Here is a 24,411-nt window from a genome sequence, read left to right on the forward strand (position 1 = left end):
TTCTTCTGTAGCACAAAAGATCCCGCTTATTATAGGTTCCTGGTGGTCTGGAAATTGTTTCAATTGGTCTCCCAAGGGGGTTAGAGCAGAATAGGCCAAGGTGCCTTTGAAAGCAAAAAGGACTTGACTGTTGCTTACAATAAATGGATATCACACCGAAAACATAAACACATGTAGATGTAGCAGAGCCCAAGGGTAACTCTCTAATATAGAAGGTTTAGCTGCAGTCCCATGTAAAATTACAGATAACATATCAGTATATTTTATATAATGCATTGTGCCAAATGTCAAACTCTGCCATAGTCATATATGTGGACCTGTTGCCCATGTAAAATATTTCTACTGCCAACACCCAGATGACCCATGTATTCTATGGGCAGACCCATCAGAGTGCAGCTATTTCGTTGTCCAAGAACCAGGATCACATGTTAGGATAATCTAGTTGATTTACCTGCAACCCTATGTAAACGAATGAACTATATATTTATGATGTCACAATATGTTGTGCAGAATGACAAACTCATCTCTGCTTTATGTGAGAAATTCATTGAATAATTAAAGTAGCCATACCCTTTCAGGAATATTTAAGGAACACTCCGGGCAAAATTAATATGCTTAGTTATGCTTAATGCTGGGCATGAGAGGGTAATCTATGGCACAGAAATTCTCTATGGTGTTCTTTAAATCTTTGTGTCACGCACCGCCCCTTACAGGCCATGCACTAGGGCTAGCATAGCACATCAGCGACCATCAGACCTTGTATGCCATGGCTAATTTTTTTTAGTTTCCTTTGCTTTAGTGGCAACTAGGTGACAACTAATAAAGCTCAAATAAAGTGACCCAGCTTTTCCAGCACTGGATTTAAATAAGAAATGGTGAATAGAACTGCTGGGAATATTTTAGGTATACAAGCTGTTTCTGTATTTTGATGGGTGGCATAGGGTGACCATTCGGGCATTAGTGCAGTGTCTGAAGGCCCTTAAAGGGATATTTCAATAATTAATTTCCCTAGGATAAATCCTAAATGTCTGATAGGTAAGGGCACTTGGACCCGCACTTATCAGAGAACAGGGTTCAGCATGTTTGAGCCTGGCAAAACCCAGCTGCACAGGAGAGGAGAGGAGAGGAGAGGAGGGGGTGAGTAGTCTCTACATGTTCATGGCGCAAAAATGCAATTTCCTAACTTAACCCAAGTGTATTATAACTCTAGTGGTCAGTAAGTGGCCCATGATATTTAATGCCCACGGGCCCAGACCACACTCAGTGTGCCACTTTCACCATTGAGGGTAACAACTACATACATAGGATTTTTGTGTTCTTCCAGTGTTTGCATGGGTTCCCTTACTATACTCCACTAGAGGTTGTCCCATAAGGACAACACCGGTTTTTCTGCCCTCTTAGGCCTCATGCCCATGACCGTAGCTGTGTGCACGGTCCGTGATTATGGCACAGACTGCCCGAGGAGTGTGATCCGCAGGTCGTCTGCAATCACGGACCATGCACACACAAGATGTGCATTAACTTTAAGGAGCCCGGACCGCAAATGCAGCCCGTAAAATGATTCCTGGACAATGCACGGACCATGGAAACGACGATCGTGTGCATTGGCCCATAGGATAAAATGTGCCCTAGACTATCTGCAATTGTGGATAGTATGCGGTCCCAAAACTACGGTCATGTGTATGAGGCCTTAGGCCATTTTTTGCACATATTTTCCTGCTCAATAATATATATATATATATATATATATATATATATACACACACCCACACACACACATATATATATAATGATTTTGTGTTATAGAAGGACTGTACAGGGACTTAATGGTCCATTAGAAGGTTTTATTCTTGGGCGAGTCAGTAAGAATACCCTAAGGCTATAAGCTGGGCCATGTCAGCAGGTGTCGTGGTGTCTCACTAGGTGAGTGTTCTGCAGCAGACACATGGATACAGGGACTGAACAGACATTTCATCTCTTATTAAATCACTAGTTCAACCCTCAATAAGGAAGCTTATATGTACTGATGGCTCCATCTTCAGTAAATCCTAAGTGACAAGTTCAGGACAGAGAAGGATCATTCTCCTGAGTCAGGGTACCAGTGATATCTCCTGCTTCTGACATCATCCTACCCTGCCTCTCATACCCGTTATGTCGCCAGGTCAGGCCGGTTATTCTATTGTACATTCTTGTTTGCTTGTAGGGTGGCATAGTGTGACTCTATGTTTAATATAATATACTGGCAGTGACTTTACTCCTTCTCCCTATCAAGAACGCATGCATGCTCAGCCGACCCGAGCGTGCATGTGTATGGGGGAGTCTAGAGGAATAGCTGTCGGACATACGATCGTTCGGCCGACATCTATCTAAAATTTACGAACAGTTTTAGCCCAAAAATGTGATTAAATCCATAGAGATTAATCCAAAATGAACCTACAGTAAAATATCAATGGTAACTGCATTGACTAACCTGGAAGGTGGTGGGGTGCATTACCAGGTTCTATGGCCAGGGCCACCAAAGAGTGGGTATGTGGTACTGCTGTTAAAGACCTTGGCAAGAGAAGGGTTTAAAGGGTTATTTCTATCTTAGACATTTATGGCATATCCACAAGATACTGTGTGCCATAGATGTGTGATGATTGTGTCCCAGACCTGGGACCCGCACTTGTTTTGAGAACAGGGGTCCCCTGACCGTGCCCGCACGGTGGCTACTGGCTGCTGCATCTAGGTGGAGACTCAGGATTATGGAAACAGCATAGCTCGTTGTGCTACGCTGTTTTCTTAACTCCTATAAGTCAATACAGTGAGCTACGCTGTTTACGATATTGCTACGCAGTCATTGTTTTTTTTAACTTATTCCCTTCAATGGCAGTCATGGAAACAGCATAGCACAGCGAGCTGCACTGTTTCCGTAAGCAGGGCCACCTCTCTACTGAATGTCCGCTTGGATGCAGTGAGCAGCGTCCGCCTTGCCAGGCTTGGGCAAGGGGCCCACGTTCTCAAGATAGATGCGGGTCCCAGAGCTGGATCCTGCATCTATCAGACATTTATGACATATCTTCGATATATCAAAAAATGTATAAGCTGGTAATACCCCTTTAAGCTCTCCTCTATGTTACCTTATAACATTTGTCAAAGACATATTAAAAGTTAAAGGGAACCTGTCAGTAGGTTTAGCGCTAATAAACCACAAGGATGTCTTTATGCAGCTGGGGTTTAGTGTTCCACACCCGCCTACGTAAAAACGGGCGTTTTGGTAAAGTTAGTAAAGTAAATTACATCTTCCCGAGAGGAGTCCGGGTAAGGAGTTCGGTGACATTGGGTACATGCGCATTGCGCACATGAAGTCAAGGGCAGTACACCTCGCTTACCTGTGCATGCGCAGTATACTGTCCTCGGCTTGATGTGGGCAATGCGCATGTACCAAATGCCGCTCCCAAGGTTTTCCCATTTGGGGCATTTATGGCATATTCACATAATATTTAATAAATGTCTGACAGTTGGTGATTCCACCTCTGGCACCCTCACTTGTTGGGGTATGAGGGTCCCTGATTACAGTTTGTTAATACAAGGTGCCCACCAGTTGCATTAACTTCAGTGGAGAGGTGCCGATCCCTTGACTTTTCCCGTAATTTCTATAGATTTCAATGGAGAGAGCCATGCACAAGCGTTGCTGCTCTCCATTGAAGCCAATGCCACAGAAGACTCCCATTGACCAATCCCTACCTATCAGACCATTATTGTATATCCTGTATATTGATATAATGAAAGTGGAAATCACCTTTAAGTAAACCACTCAAATCTAAGCTACCCAGCGACTGTAATTGTCATATACATGTTCTTACGTACTCAGCCAGATGTTTCCGTCACTATGTAATATGAATGGATGTCACATTCTTGCCACGGTGAATGCTTTGTAATTCAAAAAACATAATTAGTTTGTTCCGTAATAACTTAAATAATTTGTATTCGTGCCGATTTTGTAAAATTTTCATATGTGCTGCATACTATATGCTGCCAAGGTCATAAAAACCCATTGAGGATGTCGCCGCTTTTTCCAAGAGTTCTGACTTGCCCTAGATTTAGCTGCAAGCAAGCTGATCTGAGACAGTGAGTAATTCCCAAGGCTTGCGAGCTGTGAGCGCCGAGCTCCGTTTACAAATCTACTGTTATGTTTCGCTAATTGTTTTGCTACAAGAAGAGAGTGCGCGGCATTAAGGTTCAGTCTTTTGGGTAGATGAAAAAATAAGCATCAACTAAGATTTTATAGTCTAGAGATTTTAAGGCCGTGGCCCGTATTAAACATTCTGTACATACTTTTTTTTTCATTACTGTGAAAAAGTATTTGCCCCTTTAGATGCCCTTTTTAGTCTATACTTTTCGCAATGAATTGCATCATTAGGCAAAGGGAACTGCATTTATTTACTGAGCAAATGTATCCGACGTACATAACAGCCATGTGAAAAACTAGTGGCTCCTTCACACTTAAGAGATTTCTACACGAAAGATTTTTCATGGTACATCAACTAGATATACTATCAAAAGCAGAGATGTGGAGGTCCGACTGCTGGGACCTCCACCGATTCAACGAATTACGGGGTTCCTCTGTTACTCTTCCCGATAGAGGAATGGCCGCTGCAGGTGTGGTCACTAAAAGATACAGAAATAAGGGGGTTTTACACTGGGCGATTATCGAGTGGACAAGTGTTCATATAACGCTCGTTGCTGATATTTGCCCAGTGTAAACAGGGCAGCGATCAGGAGATGAACCAGCAATCGCTCGATCTTCTGCTGGTTGTGTTGTTTTAAAAAAGTGAAATATTATCGTTGTCGGCAGCACATCTCTTTGTGTAAACAGGGAGACGCGCTGCCGACATGATAATAATGTATGGGGACCAGCGATTAGAGTAATGACTGCTCGTCCCCATCCATAGCTCTGTGTGACGGGAGCAAACGAGCGCCGATCAACGATGTCTCGTTGATCGGTGCTCGCTTCTTCGGCCGAATATCAGCCGGTGTAAAAGGGCCTAAGGGAGCAGAGTGAGTGAGCATCTATCAATAATTTTAGGGCAAGGGCTCCACAACATTACTGTGGCACTACTATGACTCACATGCAGCCCCTATGTTCCCCTATGAGAGCGAGAATAACGGGTGACCTGGAACGATGACTTGAATTTCGACCATATTGGAATTCTTGCAGTTGTCCTATGCCTTTTTTCTCCATAGGGGTAATATTGTAATTTTACCACGACTTGAAGGCAACCAAATATCACCTTTGAGGTCACGCCTTATGGAGTGTGACAGCACATGCTGGCCACCTCTCTGCTAAGTATGTGGATCCTGCACCCCTGTACTCCGGAATAGTGGGGTCACCATCAGAAAGGCTCCCACCAACTTGCCTTGTGTAAAAACCCCTTTAATACCTAGTTTATAACTGCAACCAAACATTTTCTCTAATTTGATGTCAGTCTATATCAGCTCTGCTATGTTCACACGCTTAACAAAAAACGGCTGTAAAATACGGAGCTTTTTCCAACTGAAAACAGCCTCTGATTTTTAGCCATTTTTTTATGCATCAATCGTTTTTTGATGAATTTTTTACGGCCGTTTTTGGAGCTGTTTTTCTATTGACACAATGAAAAATGGCTCCAAAAACGGCTCAAGAAGTGACATGCACTTCTTTTTTATGGGGCGTTTTTAAAAACGGCCACGTAAAAAATGCCCCGTGGGAACGGAACAATGTTTTTCCCATTGGGCAGAAGTTTGGAGGCGTCCAGCCCCCGTAATTTTCATTTACGGCCCGAAAAAACAGCTGAAAATAAGGTGAAAATAAGCCGTGTGAACATAGCCTAAGCGTCACTATGTTTGTATATAATGTTATACTGGCACAGAACAATGCTGCACTACAGGCTTCCTTCTGTTCTACCTTGACGCATGTCATGTTGAAATGTCAGAATCCGTTGGTATTGGTCAAGCATTTGCTAAGAAAGTTGATTAAATGGCAAAATGTTCTCTATGGCACCATGTCTTATAGTCATTTGGCGGAACCTATGAATATGTCATTTGAAAAACCTGGCAATGATCTGTAGTGCCACATGACAGAATTGGCCCATGTGAATGAAATTATTTCTACATTACATTACCAGGGGCAAATTATTATAATTTATCAAAATCTGGTGCCACTGATTTTCATTGAGGTGAACTTCAACAAAGACATCATTTGGAGCCTGTGCTATAGTTCTCTTGGAATACAGCTGGTAAGGTCTGGTAGGGTTTTTAAGATGCGTGGACTGTAGAACTGGATATTACAAATGGTTGATGTGTGGAAAACCTTAGCCCTTGACCAAATTTCATTGAAAACATTTTTTCTCGAGAGGGTACTAGAGCACAAAATACGTGTAAGATAGTGTCTTCTGCCATGCGGTCTAAAAGCTCTGATCTTGGGGACCATGACTGTAGGGAATGCATGTTGAGATATTTAAATGGAAGAAGAATACATCCATGGCTATGTATTTCTCTTCGTGGATGAGATGTATGTAAAGAAACAGTAAATATTTAACCCTTCCATTCCATAAAACGTCTCTAATTGGACTTGCTATGGTCAAGACCTCCAATAACTTCAGGCTAAGGATTAATGCCCTTCAAAATCCTTTTTTGAGTCCTATAAGAAATGAATTTAGAGAAAAGAGTGTTGAAGGTAACCACCGGAGAATACTCAGTTATTCTATTGTCTGACATATTTCTATTTATAATAATGGAGAAAGTCTGGATAAAGTTGGAGTAAGCTATACATGTTAAAGGGGTTGTGGACATTTGACAATCCCTACTTGTTAGAAGGATTCATTAACAATAAGCAGATCACATTGTGTCTCCTTGCTGGGACCGCCAGCGATCAGCTGTAATCTGTGGGGAAACCTGGCAGTAAGTGTTCAGTTTACCTGCAGCGACACCACTGGAGAAATTAAGCATTACACAGTTCCCATTCAAATCGAAGGATTGACTGTTTAATATAGGATAAGCCAGGTCCTCCAGAGCGAGAGACGTTGTTTGTAACCACTCTCCACTCTGGGAAAGAGTATCCTAAACAGGGGACCCCCCTCTATTAACTCAGAATTACTAAATAGGGTATATGAAAATCTGTTTTCCAAACTGGATAGTCCCTTTAAGTTAAAAAGAATATGCATATTCTGTAGAGCAATAGATCTCAAGGGCTATTCACGAAGGCCTCAGCCCAATCCTGGTCAATCATCATGATGTAACTTCTCGAGTTTCCAAGAAGCTATAATTTAACTAGACTAAACAGCCAAGCATTCAGGGCCAGAATATAGGGAAGGCAAAAGGGACAAATGCCCTGGGGCCCCCAGCCCATAGGGGCCTCCAGTACTCAGCTCCCTACATGCCTCCCCAGACACTCCTATCAACAATATTTTGGAGATTGGGGCGATCTAAAGTGCATCGCTAACAGTATAAAAGTTGTAATATGTGGCAGAAGAGGTGATTATACAGTTTATATTAATATTTATTACTGTCGGTCTTAGCTCCAATTTCTGGACTGCTAACTAGAAGAAATCTGGTGTAATAGCATTGTCATAGAAACCCTAATTATCGAATTAAAAAAATAATTCTGCTTCACGATCTCTTCGAGCTTCCTGTCACACACCGATGAGTGAGTTAATAATATGGCCGCCAATAATAAGCTGCCTATCCCTCATGGGCATTATGGCTTTGGGTTTGGATTTACTGGTCCCATTCCTCGGCAATGCATTACTTCTAAATATCGGCTTAAATCACTGGATATTCTGTACCACTATCTGATGATGGGATCCTGGACCTCGTCTTGCAGTAATGCTGGATAAGGTTGTCCCCCTAGAGAGGATCATGTGGCTGTATCATATAACCTTTGTCTTAAACCAGCCTGGATTACTTTCATATAAGAAAAAAGAAATGGTCCTGTACGGACAGAAGACGTCTTATTATATTATTTTTCTTGCAAGATCTATCCTGTTTATTCAATTAGCCAATTAGATTGCTTAGAAGCGGCGGCGGTGCCCAATATGAGTATGCAGGATGTACATTGTGCTTCATTTGGTTATAATTATTTAAAGGTGACATAAGGTAACACGTGCTGTAATAACCCTAATAATGTGTCTGCGGACAAAGTTATTGTATAATTAGACATGATCATTTCATGACATAGAGACTGCTTTTTAACCATTTCATGACCAAGGGTCATTCCGTGTCCAGGTATATATATATATACACACTGTACAGCTCTGTAACAATTAGTCTTCTTCTCTCTCCATCACACTGGATCGCTGTGAGCGGATAAGAGAGCTATAAGGCTATATACACACGACAGTGGAAAAAAAAAGGCTGTTAAAAACGGATCAACTGTAAGTTTTTCATGGCCTTTGGCATCAGTGTGTCTTAAAAATGTCATCAATTTCTCGGCTGTCTGACTCTTTTTAACCATCATTTGCCATCCGTTGTTCTTGGCCGTTAAAAAAATGGATGAATTTCATTCGTCATTTTTTTTTACTAAGCCCTAAAATTACCACCGTGCCTATGTAGATAGTGCCGCAATTCCACTGTAGATAGTGCCACAGTGCCCACTGTAGATTATGCCAGTGTCCACATAGATAGTGCCCCCATTTTGCCACTGTGCCCACTGTAGATAGTACCCACATAGATGGCCACTGTTTGGGGCGCTATCTATGTGGGCACTATCTAAAATGGGCACTATGTGGGCACTGTGACAATATATGGACACTATCTACAGGGGACATTGGCACTATCTACATGGGCACTATGTTGCCGACACTCTGGCCAGGCATTCCGCTCCCAGACGAGCCCCTGAAGTCACTGTCCATATATGGACACATATGGACAGTGACATCAAGGTCTCCCTGTAGAAGCAGAGTCCCCGGCCAGAGTGTTGCCGACACTGTGGCCAGGGATTCCGCTCCTGGAGGAGCCCCTGACGTCATTGTCCATATATGAACTGTGACATTAGGGTCTTCCTTTAGAAGCAGAGTCTCCGGTTAAAGCATTGGCAAGGCACTGGCCGGGTACTCGGCTTATAGAGGGAGCCCCTGACATCACTGTCCATATATGGACAGTGACGTCAGGGCTCCCTCTAGGAGCACAATCCCAAAGTGTTGGCAATGCTCTGGTCGGGGATTCCGCTCGTAGAGGGAGCGTCAGTGGGCTATAAACCAGGGAGGTGGCATTCTCTAAAGGGGGGATGGGGCTATCAACAAGGGAGTTGGCGTTATCTACATGGGGTGGCGCTATCTACAGGGGATGGCGCTATCTACAGTGGGAGTGGTGTGCTATCTACAGGGGGATTGTATTCTGGCATCTCAAAGCCCTGGTCAGAGGTTCCATTTGGGAGAGAGCCGCAAGACAGGAAATTGCAGCACTACTTCAGTGTGTACTTTGCTGTACTTCTAAGTCCTCTAATTGTTATCAAACACATGGTTGTTTGATCAAACTAAGGGGGAGAGATATCGGCAGACAGGAAAGTGCAGCACTGCTCACACTGAAGCAGCACTGCATACATTAAACCCCGTTCCAGGCTGCCAATTTATATATGTGATAACTGCACAGGGCATCGGCAGTTAGGAACGTATATAGCCGTATGGCTGTCGTGAAGGGGTTGAAGACCAAATACTCATCATATAAAGCCCCACGCTATGAATTCTTAAATGGATATTCCAGTTTTTCTTTTAATAATTCATTTATTTATAACATAATGAACTATACAACTTTGTAATAGAGTTTTCCCCACATTGTCCCTCTAAATGGTATTAATTCTGATTAAATATGGTCTGCATAGAAAGTACAACTTGTCTCGCAAAAAAATAAAGCCTCATACATCTGCGTTGATGTAAAAATCAAAAGGTTCTTGCATGGTCTGCATAGACCTTACTCTGGTGATTTGAATTTAGGAATGTGTCATTTTTTCACCAGACACATAAAAGTTGTCTCACGAAGACAACCACATTTTAAAATGAAGGGGGCCTGGTAATCAGCTGATCGCCGCGGGTCAGCAGTTTCTAACCCACGACGATCAACAATTTTCATTAGGGAAAGCCATGTATGGCCATACATTCAAATGAATGGCCAACTATGTAGTGCATGGACTGGCCAGTTCTGCAAAGTAGAAACCACTAACACAGCTGCTCTCTACTTTGGCAGATAGAGAGGTTCCCAGGCTGGGGGATCCTCCCCATTACGTCCATAAGACTTAAGAGGGCATATGGACAGCGGTTGTTGTCATGAGGGAACACTTTTAACTCTCCCAATGAATTGTAGGAGCTCATCTAAGCTGTTAGGGATGTACCTGTCCCCAAGTTGTTGACTGTTTCCAATAGCAACCAATAGAATTGTGAATACAGCTCTGATAAGGCATAGCGTTACTAAATTTTTTATATAGATTATGTGTATACTGTATATAAAGAATAAAATTGTGTTAAAAGGTAAATCTAGACTATAATTATCCACTTGTTTCTACCCCACTTTAATGACTTAATGAGTGTTGTCTAACATTTGCCAGGCTCATACAGTAATAAATGATAGCCTTTCTTGTCTGAAAACAATTCCATCATTAGCGAGCATAATTGATGTCTCTTACATCTACATCTTCCTTTTCCCCTCCCTACTCATTAGCAATTTACAACTAAGTTATTCCTTTTATGTTTAACACTGGAATCTAAAAAGTAGATAATGTCATTTATGTGACTAAGTAGAAGTACATATATATATATATATATATATATATATATATATATATATATATATATATATATATATATATATATATATAGCTACTAGTCTATATGGATCATTTATACCAGCAGGGATATTATATTTTGCAGAAAATCTCTATTTCATTGTGAGCTGTATAAATCTGTATGCAGTGAGCTCCCCCTAGGGGTGGCTGCAGGTTAACATCATTTTACTGTGAAAGATAGCAGCCACAGCAGTTCAGTGCTGGGTCCTCTCTCACCATGGGCATCAAAGTATTTGCATGGTCTGCCTCTGTGGGAGATCGGCCTATGAGGTATTTAAGAGTGGGTTAGCCTAAAGCATGGCAGACTAACCATGATATTTATTGCTACACAACCATTGCTTCATCACCAAAGGGCTACAAATGACCGACTTTAAACTTAATATATCCATTCCAACTATAGACCGTCACTAAATAGAAAACTATAGAGCCAAGGTCACCAACATTTTGCTCTCCCGTTGTTGCAAAGTTACAACCTCCAGCATGAACTGACTGTGGCTGTCAGTGTATGATGGGAGTTGTAGTTTTGTACCCTATCATGTGTATGTTCCCAGTGTTCGTTTTTGTTTAAATTGATATAGCTACATTTTTTTTATTCATTAAATCAGTTTTATTTGAAATGATTCTAAATATGACTTTAAATAAATAATTATGTTGTATTATTATTGTTTTTGCTTAACTAGACGTACATATACTTTTTGCTATGGATCTGTTTAGAGGTGCCAATTTTAACAATCCCCTTTGTTGTGGACCCTACATTTTGTGACTATATTTACTTGTGCATTATATGTATTTTGTTACCCTGGTTGGTCTCTTTCCCTTTAAGACAATATGTGCAGAAATCCCAGCTACAGAGGAACTACATTATTAGCAAATCATGGGGTGCAAAACACACCAGGGGTCATGGAGAGAAAAACAAAAACCAGACCCTTCTGTCCTGTGGAGCAAAAGCCAGCTCAATAATCATTGATTTGATCTTTGATACGGGACCCCCTTTTTACATTTTTGCATATAAATATTCTCCATCATTATATCCATGTATTGTATTTGTATATTTTCCGCTGGTTCTGCTCGCACTAACTATATCCAGTCTCTGCAATTTCTTGTAACTCTGCCTTCTCTTCCTTTCTTCCTTTATTTTGCTTGTGCTTAATGGAACCTGCAGATGAATTTTCAGCAAGTAAGTTTTTATTTTATTTTCTGTCCACTGAGCAGACACTTGTACCAAGTAATACATGAAGTGTGAAATAGTCATATGAAAAGTATTTTTTTCCCCCAGAAACATTACCACTCTTGACCATGGACTATATCTGGAATTGCAGCCCACCTTCATTAATTAAATGGGGATTGGCTGCAATACCAGACATAACCCAATGGATAAGAGTGGCGCTATTTCTGGAAGAAGAAAAGATGCTTTTTTTTATTCTTTTGAACAACCATTTAAATTATAAATCAAGTATTGCTGTTCTGTCAAGTAGATATAGATATATCTGTTACTAGGATAGTTGGATGACAAGCAAAATATTACGACTCCAACAGGGATGGTCACCAAACTTTTTCAGACTTTTGAATGCCTCATCTGCTGGTTTTTTGAGGCATTGAACAATCCCTCGCTCACATATTACTGAAATAATGGCAGGTCTGTCAATTAAAGGGGTTTTCCAGGAGTACAAATTGATAGCCTGTTATTAGGATAGGTCATCACTCATCAATGTATAATCGGTGGGCGCCCAACTCCCAGGAATCCCACCGAACATCAGAACAAAGGGACTAAGGGCGGCTTATAGAGCTGGTCGAGACACATTGTTACATCGTCGGGACATGCGTCTGTGCCACACAATGCAGCTCAGCAGAATTCTTGGCAAACCCTTTTAAGTTTCTGGAAAATAACAACACTTGTAGGAGCTACGTATAGTGGTGATCGACAGATATAAATAAGAAGTGGCACATTTCAAAGGTGTAGATCTAGTCAGTCACTGAGAAGTGTTACATAGTTACATAGGTTGAAAAAAGACACAGGTCCATCAGGTTCAACCTTCCTCAATAAATTACCTGTCATTTATTGCTTGATTAATTATAACCCTCCATGCTTTTCGTCAGTAAATAAATAGACATCTAGCCTTTTTTTAAATGTTGATATAGTATCTGCCATCACTACCTCTTGGGGTAGGGCATTCCATAGCTTGACCACCCTAACTGTAAAGAACCCTTTCCTATATTGATGGCTGAAACGTCTTCCTTCCACACACAATGGGTGTCCCCTGGTCCTTTGTAAAGTCCTTGGAAGGAACACATCATGTGCTATTTCTTTGTATTGACCACACATATACATGTTAATAAGATCACCTCTAAGGCACCTTTTTTCTAAGCTGAACAAGCCCAATTTTTCTAGCCTTTCATTGTAAGCGACACCTCCCATCCCATTTTTGCAATGTGGAGGCCAAAACCGAATCCCATATTCAAGATGTGGCCTTAGAAGGGATTTATAGAGGGGTTATATTACATTTGAATCAAGAACAGGTTTTTATCTCTGCTTGTATACACTCTAAAATCCTATTTGCTGTGATATGAAGGTGAACACCAGGGAATGTGAACCTCTCCAACACACTATTAGATAGGGGAAACAATCTAAGGGTCACATCTTTGCTCCTACAAGGAAGGGTCAGGGGTTATTCCTATCAGACAAAGTGATTGCATATCACTAGGATATGCCATCTCTTGGCGATCAGTGGGGACCTTAAAAATGAAGGGGCCGCATCACTGATTTAGAACTGTGTCCGCTAAGCTTTGCTTAGTGACCTCCCTAATCTCAGGATCCGTGGCGGAGCCTCACCGATTGCAATGTGATGTCATATCCTAGAGGTATGCCATCACTTTGCATGATGTAAATACCCCTTTTAGATTAGTCATTCACGCCTTAAGAATTAAGTATAATGAAGAAGAAGAAAAAGTTGCCCATTGCTCGACAGTGCAATGTGGGAGAGATCCTGCTGCAGCCAGTTGCCTTACAACCAGAGGAAGATCTTATCTGAGCAATGGAGAATATTTGTCTCCATATTTCTCACAATTTTGAAAGTTGAATAGAATATTAGCGGTGGCATTGTTGTTGTTGTATTGTTTGTTTTTTGTAGTTTTTTGTTTTTTTTACTGTTCCTCTAACAAGGTATAACTGATCTTGGTAAATACACAACCATCTTGCCCTAGACGCACACTTGTGCCTGATCAAGGATGTGACTGCTCCTGCCAGCTTTAGTAACATTTTAATACATACATTTATACAGTAAGTAGATCTGGACAATAAACTGGGTCGGTGTGGACCCTGAAAACTATATGGGGCTAAGGTTTTTATATTGATCAACCTAAACCATCACGCCCAAACTGATTACTCCATGCCCACATTTGGAGGAACCACACCCAGGGTCGGATCAGCACCAGACAATCTTAGGCAAATAACATGATCCACTGGGCTTGGCCGGCCAGGGCAATCTAAGTAAGTCCAGTCTAAGTTTCTGAAACCGAGGGTGAGGTAGACAAAAGTCTACAATGACCCTGTTACCAAGGATCCACATACACCTGTGCGGACCACTCCTCTTACAAGCTCCCCTCTTATTACCCTGAATAGAGATGGTTCCACTAAGCTGTGCGGTATAGAGCCACAGTTTATACCCTATTAGTACCATCCATTGCCACTTGGTAACATTGCTTTTGTGGGTATTTGAATGTCAATAAATCTAAAGAGAAAAGATTTATGAATCTGTGTGTTCTTTTCTCATTTTAGCACGATTATTTCCTCCATCTTTTACCGAGCAGCCTCCAAAAAAGTATGTGGTATACCCAAATGATGACATTATACTCAAATGTGAAGCGAAAGAAAACTCCAAAGCTACGTAAGTTCAAGAGGAAGAACTTGTGTGATATGCAGTGGGAACTAGCAGAATATTACATTTAATAATTTAATAAATATTCACATTTTCCTATATACAGATGTAGCAGGGCTGAATTGATGCTTTTTGAGCATTACAGATGTAGCAAAGATTTACTTTTTTTTTTACTTATTTTTTTATATTTTGCTGCACAACAAAAGCCATTGAAAAAGTCAAGTTAAAGTTTCTTGCCACATTGTATTTAATGCGTTAAGAGTCAAGTTAAAGATTGCTACATCTGTATATGTTTGGCAGCCTTCATATGGAGACAGAGACACAATGATGAATTTTGCCAAATTATTACTCATCTCTTTTTACCTGACAAACTCAGCTCTGCTAAATCTCTCTATATAGCGTATCTAGCACTCAATGTGTACAGCAATCACATATCTGAAATCTGGCATCTGATTGGTTGCTATAGTCTTTGTCGGCACTAGATTATATAAATGGCGTCCGTTGTGATGTCGTCTATTATGGTTTGTTTAGCACTACTTCCTTGCAACACTGGGACCATAGGCAGAGGCATACCTACCAGAGAGGCAGGGTACACAACCATAGTGGTAGAGGACCCGGCATTGAACTGGTTTAACTGGTTGCTGTGACACTGTCATAGCGCACACCAGCAGCCTCCACAAGCAGACAGATTAATACATCTCCCATTGAGACCACTACTAGCTATATGCAGTTAGCTCCCCCTAGTGGTGGGTACATGCAGCCAGAATTATATCATTTATCAAGACAGAAAAACAGAGCCATTCTCAGGTATGCTATGGGGCCCTACGATTTTTGTGTACATCCTCAACTATAGATTCATATCTGACCAGAGCAACATCTGCATAGAGCGAACATGTTTTCCTGTGTTCATTTGGGTTTCCTCCGCAATGTAATATTTGCCCTAGGGCATGGTTAAATATAAGAGATAGGGCAATTAGATTATGAGCTCCATGTGGATCGTACCCAATGTAAGTGCATAATCTATACCGCATTTTCTCTGTTTCAGGTATACATGGGAGAAGGACGGACTGCCATTTGACTCAAATGACACCAGAGTAACTCGAAAAAGTAATTCGGGGACTGTGATTATTTCCAACTCCAATGGGAACATGAAGGAATTCCAAGGCACATACCGCTGCTTTGCCAGTAACGAGCTCGGCAGAGCGGTGTCAAATGAGATGCGTGTCATCACAGAATGTATGTTTGACATCTTTAAATATATACATCCTCCTGAATGTTCACAGTATTTCACTTGTTAGAGCAGCAGTTTGTATTCCAGAGCTGCTCTTCACAGGAAGTTGTATGAAAGCTATTGGTTGCCCATTCAGTGACTCAATAGACTCATCCGACCGCCACTATCCATATTTGTCTGGCTACTAGTTTATAGTATTGTCATAGTCACATTACAGTGTAACCCATCCCCACTTAGTATATAGGAGAATTAAGGACAGCCACATGATAGCCCACATGCACCCTCTGAATAAACAGTTCATTTTTTATTTTTTTTAACAAATCACAAAATGTCATATTCATTTTTTGTAAATGGGATAATTCCTAGCTGATAATCGGAAGATCTGCAATGTAAAAGGCCGTAATTACCATTTCCATGCGCACAATGAGAGAGACCGGCATTAAGACATTATGAAAAGGAAAGTACGACCTTCACAGGATATGTAAAGCACGTCGTCTCTTACTTGTACCTGCTCCGGCTGTGTGCTGTTACCATGGAAATGGTTGCCTTAGTAACTATGGTGCGGATGATGTCAAATGGGAATTTAAATTGTGTGCACCCCGAGTACCCGCCTCGTCTCCTTGTATTATTCCAGATACCATTATGTGCATAGTCATAGTGATATTTAAGGGAGGGGGCATTGCTCTGTCTGATGTAATGCATTTGATAAGACGATTGTATACAATATAAATATATATATATATATATATATATATATATATATATATATATATATATATACACAAAAAAAATGGCTGACACCATGGATATCCCCTTTTCACTGGACTTTTAAAGATTCAGTTTTCTATCTGGTATAAAAGGGTTTATGTATCTTTCACATATGAGAGGATTAGTTGTGCTCTATGAATATATATTAGTTTGATTGAGTATATTTAATGTGTTACGTATATGAATATCACATACCGATATAGTATATACTTTTAGGATGTCCGGTTTAGACAATGCCATTATGTTACAGGGGTACATCAGAAGTAAGCTGATCCTGCTGCTGTAATCTCGAGGGAAACTTGGCAGCAAGTATTCATTTTCCCTGCAGCAACTCCAGAGGCGTAGTGAAGAATTACAGGGCCCCCATTGAAATCAGTGGTCTGTCTGTGTAAAGCATGGGCATGCTGTGCCTACAGTGGGCTGCCTGTGTAAAGAATAGACACTTTTTGTGGCGACTCTCCGCTTCGGCTACTTAAGGTGTTGAATGAGGGACTCCCTTCACTCAATAGGAACTTTCATTGTTTATTTGCAGGTGATGAAAACCATTCCTGGTCATGTAATGGACACACAGGTGCACGGCTCGTTACAAGACACAGCTCTGATAACTGTACTGTATAGAACCCTGAACCAGTGGAATCATCACATGACCAGGATTTTTATCCACTGGAAGTAAACAATGAAGGTTCCTTTCAAATGATAGCAAGCAGAGATCTTGCAATCAGAAAAGATCCGATACAGAAAGATATTATAAACTTGTCTTCTTTATACACAGAATATATTTTTTCATATATAAAACCGGAATTCCCCGTTAAGTCAACTAATCTCGGCTGCTGGGCATCTGGATTGGCAAGCATGCTATGTTCCCGTCAGAAATGGAGGCGGCAGAGCCTGTGTATTGTAGATTTGATATTTATCCCTTACATCCCCCACACCTCTTGTCTCGTCCCCCCCCCTATTATTTTAGATGATAAAATTTGATTGACATGACGTCTGATATTGATATGACGTATCGACTAAATAATGATACAATGCTGTCTTTCTCCAGCGACCCCTAAATGGCAGAAAGAGACCATAAAACCTGTTCAAGCTGAAGAAGGAGACTCAGTTGTGCTGCCTTGCAATCCCCCAAAAAGTGCCGTACCCCCTCGGATCTTGTGGATGAACAGCAGTGAGTAATAATTTGGAGCTCTTGAATATTTCTTAAAACTAAAGAACCTCAGTCAATAGGATATTCCATAAACGTCATAAAACTAGGGAACATTTAAAAAAATAAGCATTATACTTGAGCAGGTCCAAATATTTTCCTTTTTGAAGGACTTATGCACACAAGCGTATTATAGCTCCAAATTACCCCTTAGTGGTACAGAGCTGTAATACGGTGCTCAAAAACTTCTATGAGGCACTACAGGACCTCCATATGCCTCCAATTTCATACGGAAGATACAGAGGATTTTTCTGTTATATTTCATAGGAATTCAACAGAAAACAATTGTGCCATGCTCCATACAGCACTTCATGGTCTGCCATGTGTCTAAGACGCTGTATGAGAAATAATATAAAACCATAGGTTAATGTTGCAGTCCCACTTGAGCCCTGGTGCCTGAGTGGGCAGCAGTGCTATAAGGCCTTACACCTCATGCACACGTCCCGTCAGTGATCCGAGGAAAAATAGCACATGTTCTATCTTTCCTTGGATCGGAGACTCGGACCATTTTTCACAGACCCGATTCACCCGCTAAAGTGAATGGGTCCGTGAAGACTATCGGGTGCCACTCGGATGCCGACAAAAAAGGGCCGAGTGGCACAACGGTTGTGTGCAAGAGACATTATTCAGACGAGCGTGTCCGTACTGCGTTTTGCATTTTTCAGTTCCGTGTTTGTTCCGTGTGCCATCAGTGTTTGTTCCGTGTGGCATCAGTTTTTAATGTAAGTGTTGGTGTACATTTATTTATTTATTCCTTGAAATCTCCTTACAAAACAAATTGTGATACATTGTATGACATAAAAAACATTGTTCAAAGACAACTAGTGTTTCCCATGGCAACTTATCCGGTGACTACTTTGTAGCATGCACAATGAAATTTGAATTTTGATCAGTTCCAGTAGGCGACAGTAAATTTGAACTTGCATTAGTTTTATACCTCTTGTATATTCCAGCATTACATATATATATGCTGTATATAATTTAGTAGAACATATGTATCCTTCCTTATAATATTCAATGATAACAAAAATGTATAATGTGCAATGACCCCTGACTCATATATGTATCTCTATGTGTGCCTTTCTTTCGTATCAGCTCTATTACACATCATTCAGGATAATCGTGTCACTATGGGAATGAATGGGAACCTATACTTTTCTAATGTGGCGGTAACAGATCACCATCCTGACTATATTTGTCATGCCCAGTTTCTCGGAGCCCGAACCATCGTGCAGAAGGAACCAATCGAACTCAAAGTCTCACACAGTAAGTAAAAGATGCTCTTAAATATATAAGAACTGTAAATGTTATGCCTGGGTTGGCTGTTGAGTAGATCTTGAAAGAAACAGAAATTGGTATACTGGTATAAACAAGTAGAATATTGATCCAGAAATTTGTCCCAATGCCAGTAGGGGGGTCAGAAAGGACTTTTTTTTCATGTTAAATTAGTCTAAGCCTTTCAAGGGTAAGTTTTTTTGCTTTTCTCTGGGTAAACTGGGGTTTGTAAGCATATAAGTATGTAGGGTTTAACTTGATGGACTTGTCTTCTATATAACTCCAGTAATTATTATAGTATAATGCTGATTAATTTTTTTTTCATGGCAGGTAACTCGGTGAAGTTCCGTACACCCAAAATGTTGATGCCATCAGGTAGTTCAAGTCAGTACTTGGCCTTGAAAGGCAATCCTCTGCAGCTGGAGTGCATCTCCGAGGGACTGTAAGTCCAGTCATTTACTACATTCTTAGAATAATATAATTGTGACCTTATAAACTCTGATATAAGTTTAGGTAAAGGCCTGCTAAGTGCCACTATATGTTCATGGGAAGAAAACTTAGAAAAAAATCTCCAGTGGAGACATATTTGTCTCATACCAGATACCCCCTCTGCCAGGGTTGGACATAGAGGAGAGTGGGCCCCATAGCAAGACCAAAAAAAAAATGACCCCTCTGTGTGGTGGCTCCTGTGACCATTCCATCCTGGTAACAATGGAAGTCTAGTGCTTGTCGATTCTCCTACCCATCTCTTATAGAAAAAAGGGACTTGTATCCCCAGGGCAGCTTTCCGATATCCCTATAAGCTAATGTAGATGTCTCTGTGGAGAGAGAACCTTGTGCAGGTTCAAACTAGAAGAAGAACAGGACAATCTGATATGGGCCCACTTTCTTTAAAAGATCGAAGCCCAGCCCATTTTTGAGGTGATTTTATATATATATATATATTTATTTATTCTTAAAAATAAATTGTGACCTATTTCCAACATGTGAACATTAATGCTAGAACAGGGATAACCTGCAATACCAGACAAAACCAATGGTCAAGAGTGGCGCTGTTTCTAGGAAAACGTCAGAACATTTTTTCTAATCCCAGATAACCCCTTTAAATATCAAGTGAACATTTGCCCTACTCTTAATTGTTTCTCATATTTGTTTACCTGAAACAGCCCTACCCCAGAGAATACGTGGAATGCTTTTACTGGAACTATGGATCCAAAACGCTTTCATTTCGATGAATATAAGAAGGCCCTTCGTATTGAAGATGTTCTAGAAGAGGATGATGGAGATTATGAATGTATTGCTGAAAATAGAGAAGGCAAAGTGACACATAAATATACTGTCAGAGTGGAGTGTGAGTAACGTTACTTAATCAATTATAAAGTAGTTTGTTTTGTATTTAAATATTTAACCTGAAATATTTGGTCTTATAAAATTAAAGGGGTTTTCTGTTTTGGACAATTCCTTTTTGTAAGAATGGTCCCCGGATGATAATCTGACCACAGGATTTTTCACTGCTGAGAACGTCCAGATATCAGCAGTAACATGTGGTAGAACCTAGCTGCAAGTGTTTTATTTCCTTGCAGCTCCACCGCAGGGCAAATGAAGCATTACACAGTACCCATTGAAATCAATGGGCTATCCGTGTGATCATTGAGATGCTGAGTCCTCCAAGGCCAGAGACACTCTTTGGAGCCTCTCTCTCCTCTGACTAATAGATGAGAGTCCTGAACGGTGGATCCTATCTATTAGTTCAGAATTTCCTAATTGGGTTTTGGAAAATAAGATTTTCTTAACCAGACAACTATTACAAATCATATATGTTCCACTCTTTTGATATTTTAATAGTTAGGAAATGTTTAGCCTGTGATGGTCATCAGCGCTCCTAGATGATTTCTAATGTGATGGATTATTGAGGACCAAAAACAACAAAGTGAAGACCACCATCAAAGAGATATGCTGGTGCTGTAGCTGAATACCAACACTTATTGATAAGGAGTCAGATTTTTTTCAACAAATTATTGGTCAATTGTATATCAGATACTTTGAACTACAATTTATGCCTAGGAAAAGGCTTATGATAGATTCTACTACTTTAGTCGTGTGTTATTTACGTATACCTTAGCAGCCTCCATTTTAATAACTGTGCAATTGTCTTTCTTTAGCTGCTCCTTACTGGATTCAGAGGCCAAAAGATGAAATTAAAGGTCCAGGAGAGCATGTCAAATTTACATGTGAAGTTGAAGGGAAACCAAAGCCCAGAATCACCTGGAAGATAAATGGAGAATCCTTAACAGGTGCGGAGAAAGTTACTGCCAGCCGTCTTGTTGTAGTTCTTGGGGCAACATGTGGTAGTACAGTATAACCTTGCCCAAGCACCTTACAACATTGTTTAATTTTTACAGATAGCCTTAAACATAAAATAGTGATTACACCAGGGTCAGACAGCAGAGGGTCCCTGTGCAAAAACAATAAATGGGCCCCCCTTTAAGTCTCTCTATCCAATATACAATCCACCAGTAATTGTAAGTCAAGACCTTCATTAGCGCAGTCCCTCACATGCAATATAATGTTGCGGTCCCTGTGGATATTATAGACTGTCATGGGGCCAACAGAGGATTGTGTGGACCCAGTATTGCCAATATATTTGGCCTAGGGCTAAACTGGGGAGCAGAGTCTAAGAGATAGCTAGGCGTTTACCTTTTAACCTCCATACGGACTTGTGGACTTGGCCGCTGGTATCTCCAGGTCTCCAGCCCCAGAGTAGTCTCCGTTGGCTACGGCCAACGTGGACAGATGGGGTACAATGACACTAGACAGATGCAAGGTCCGAACTAAGGCGTAGGTCAGGGCAGGCGGCAGGCGTTCACTAATGGTTAGAAAAGCCAGAGGTAAGAGCAGGGGGAAGACGATCATCATGGCAAACAGGCAAAAGGTCAGAGCAGGCGGCAGACAGGGATGTTCAAGTTCAAGCAGGGCCAGTAACAGTAAATCCACTAGTAAACACAGAAGAGCAATGCTAGCAAACTAGACTAAAAAACTTAATTGCTTAGACAAAGAGGGTACCTTAAATACCTGGGAAAACTGGGTGAATTTTTCGCGCGCACTAGTAGCCTACAAGTGAGTTGAAGGAGAGCTACGGAGGGGAAGACCACCACCAGCATCGAGTGGAGGAGAGATGCGGCACCGGCCGCAAGTCAGAAGACACCGCGGACTGGTGGGTACACTGCGGTGCGATCAGACGGTAGCGGCCATGACATCGAATAGACAGTAGGAAACTACTATTAGGGTAGCAGTGGGCCCCCTTACCGACTTGTGTTCCTGCGCAACTACACAGATTGCACATTTGGTATATCCGCCCTGGATTAGATTTACCAAACATCTAATTATCTTTCATCAACTAAATCTCTAAAACTTTACAACTGGATCACCAATGACTGCTGATCTGATTAACCAAAAAAACAAAAACATTTCAGGTGCTGATTTATTCCTGGAAGATCAGGCAGGTAGAGGTGTCTTATAGGGGCACCCATATACATGAACTGCGATCTGGCTGAAACCAGCTGGATCAGACAACAGTCTCCACATACGGTAAAATGAACTTACTCGCAAATAAGATAACTACCACTTAAATGTGCTCCTGGAGTTCCTGTTCTGTAGAAATGTTCACTACAATAGCAGTTGTTTCTACTGTAAGCTGCTTGGTCAGAAATCTGCAGTCATTGCCAGCCATTTTGGAGACTACAGAGAACTTTTTATTGTCACAAGGTCACCCAAGTATACCTATACACTCCTCCACACTTCCTATCTCCAAATCTTTTCATCTCATATATGTTATTCCCATAGTCAAGGCCCTTTACTTTCTTTGCTTACTTGGAAAACAAATCTCTCCAACAGCGGCAGATCTGAGTCCAAATCAAAAATTGGAAGGCGGAAGTTTAATCCTACAGAACTTGAAGACAAGTGACACAGCTGTGGTTCAGTGTGAAGCACGGAACAAACATGGACACATACAAGAAAATGCTTATATCTATGTTGTTGGTAAGTCTTCTGGGTCTGTTGGCAGTATAGCCAGAAAATACAAATACGCATGTAAGGTGGGACAAGGTGGTGTACAGCCCAATATACTGGTGGTATCAAGCACAAGATTGTTTGCCAACTCAAATTTTACTATGCCGTTTTAGTACAGCCGGCCACAGCAGATAAAACAACAATAACGGTTCATCCCAATACGAGAGGCACAGTTTTAGACAAGATTCAGGCGGGCAGATGATGGCTGGCTAGCTTAGCTTGTTGTCACGGACAGGACCAAGGGCATCCCTTCCTGATACAGGGTTTGAGTTGGCAATTTTTGCCCTAGTCGATTGCAACTGGCTTACAGCTTGCTTGCTGTCATTCGAGGGGAAGGCTCCTGCCCGTACCCACCACTGCTCACATGACTTTTGCACTATTGCCGTTCCGGCTTGTGAAGTTCAAAAAGCGTGAATAATAAATTCAGAATTTTATGAATGCTCACGGAGCTGAATTCTCTACTTTTCAAACATTTTGTTATTACTAATACAAATTTTTTCTTCTTACAGAGCTGGCCCCAGTCATTCTTACTCCAGATAGAATGAACTATTCTGCGGTGGAGAACACTTCTGTTTTCTTACATTGTAAATTTTTTGGTTCTCCCGCTCCAGTTACCTATTGGTAAGTACTGTATTTGTAACCAGCTCTAATCATTGAAGTCTAGTTCAGCATCTTCCAGCCTTCAACCGTACATAGGTTAATGCCTTAAATGGATGTCGATTATATAAAAAAATGTATATCTAAGAAAATGTAAATATCATTCTAAAGGGCATTTGCACTAACTAACTGGGCTTGTTAACTTCTGATCCGGAGGAGGGTGTATTTTTTAAAATATATGATCATCTTTACAGGTTATGTATAGCTTCACAACCATTTTTATTTAATGTTCCAATGCTTTTAAAATGAAAAGTGAAGTCACAAATGTCAGAGATTAAAAGTTTCTTTCTACAGCTCGTATGCAGACCTACGTGTCTCCATGGTAACAGACTACAAACCTACCCTGTGAAGTCTGACCCTGTAGCCATCTGCCTGCCTTCTACATGTCTCCTACTTCTTACTAATGTTCCAAATGTATATAAGCAAGAAGTATGGGACAGATGGAATGATTTGAGTATGATTTTAAGATAAGGCTACAAAAGGATTCTGTTGTTGGATGTAGACACTAAGGTCTGTACAGAAGCTGCAGACCCAAAAT

The 24,411-nt window shown here is 41.0% G+C and overlaps 1 protein-coding gene across 3 annotated transcripts in view; it reads left to right on the plus strand.

Annotated features, from left to right (window-relative positions):
• The window catches only part of L1CAM (L1 cell adhesion molecule), a 149,572-nt gene that overhangs the window by 92,579 nt on the left and 32,582 nt on the right, over positions 1-24,411 (plus strand). For 2 of the 3 annotated variants that reach the window (XM_075835465.1, XM_075835466.1), the window contains exons 3-12: positions 11,958-11,972; positions 14,571-14,679; positions 15,716-15,906; positions 17,715-17,837; positions 18,969-19,139; positions 19,479-19,590; positions 20,315-20,499; positions 21,311-21,442; positions 23,043-23,186; positions 23,726-23,837. In XM_075835465.1, the coding sequence (XP_075691580.1) occupies positions 11,958-11,972; positions 14,571-14,679; positions 15,716-15,906; positions 17,715-17,837; positions 18,969-19,139; positions 19,479-19,590; positions 20,315-20,499; positions 21,311-21,442; positions 23,043-23,186; positions 23,726-23,837 (1,294 nt within the window). The remainder of the gene's footprint in view (positions 1-11,957; positions 11,973-14,570; positions 14,680-15,715; positions 15,907-17,714; positions 17,838-18,968; positions 19,140-19,478; positions 19,591-20,314; positions 20,500-21,310; positions 21,443-23,042; positions 23,187-23,725; positions 23,838-24,411) is intronic. The other variant, XM_075835467.1, reaches the window with a different exon arrangement.

This window comes from Rhinoderma darwinii, chromosome 8 (genome assembly GCF_050947455.1).
Source record: "Rhinoderma darwinii isolate aRhiDar2 chromosome 8, aRhiDar2.hap1, whole genome shotgun sequence".
NCBI classification, from domain to species: Eukaryota; Metazoa; Chordata; class Amphibia; order Anura; family Rhinodermatidae; genus Rhinoderma; species Rhinoderma darwinii.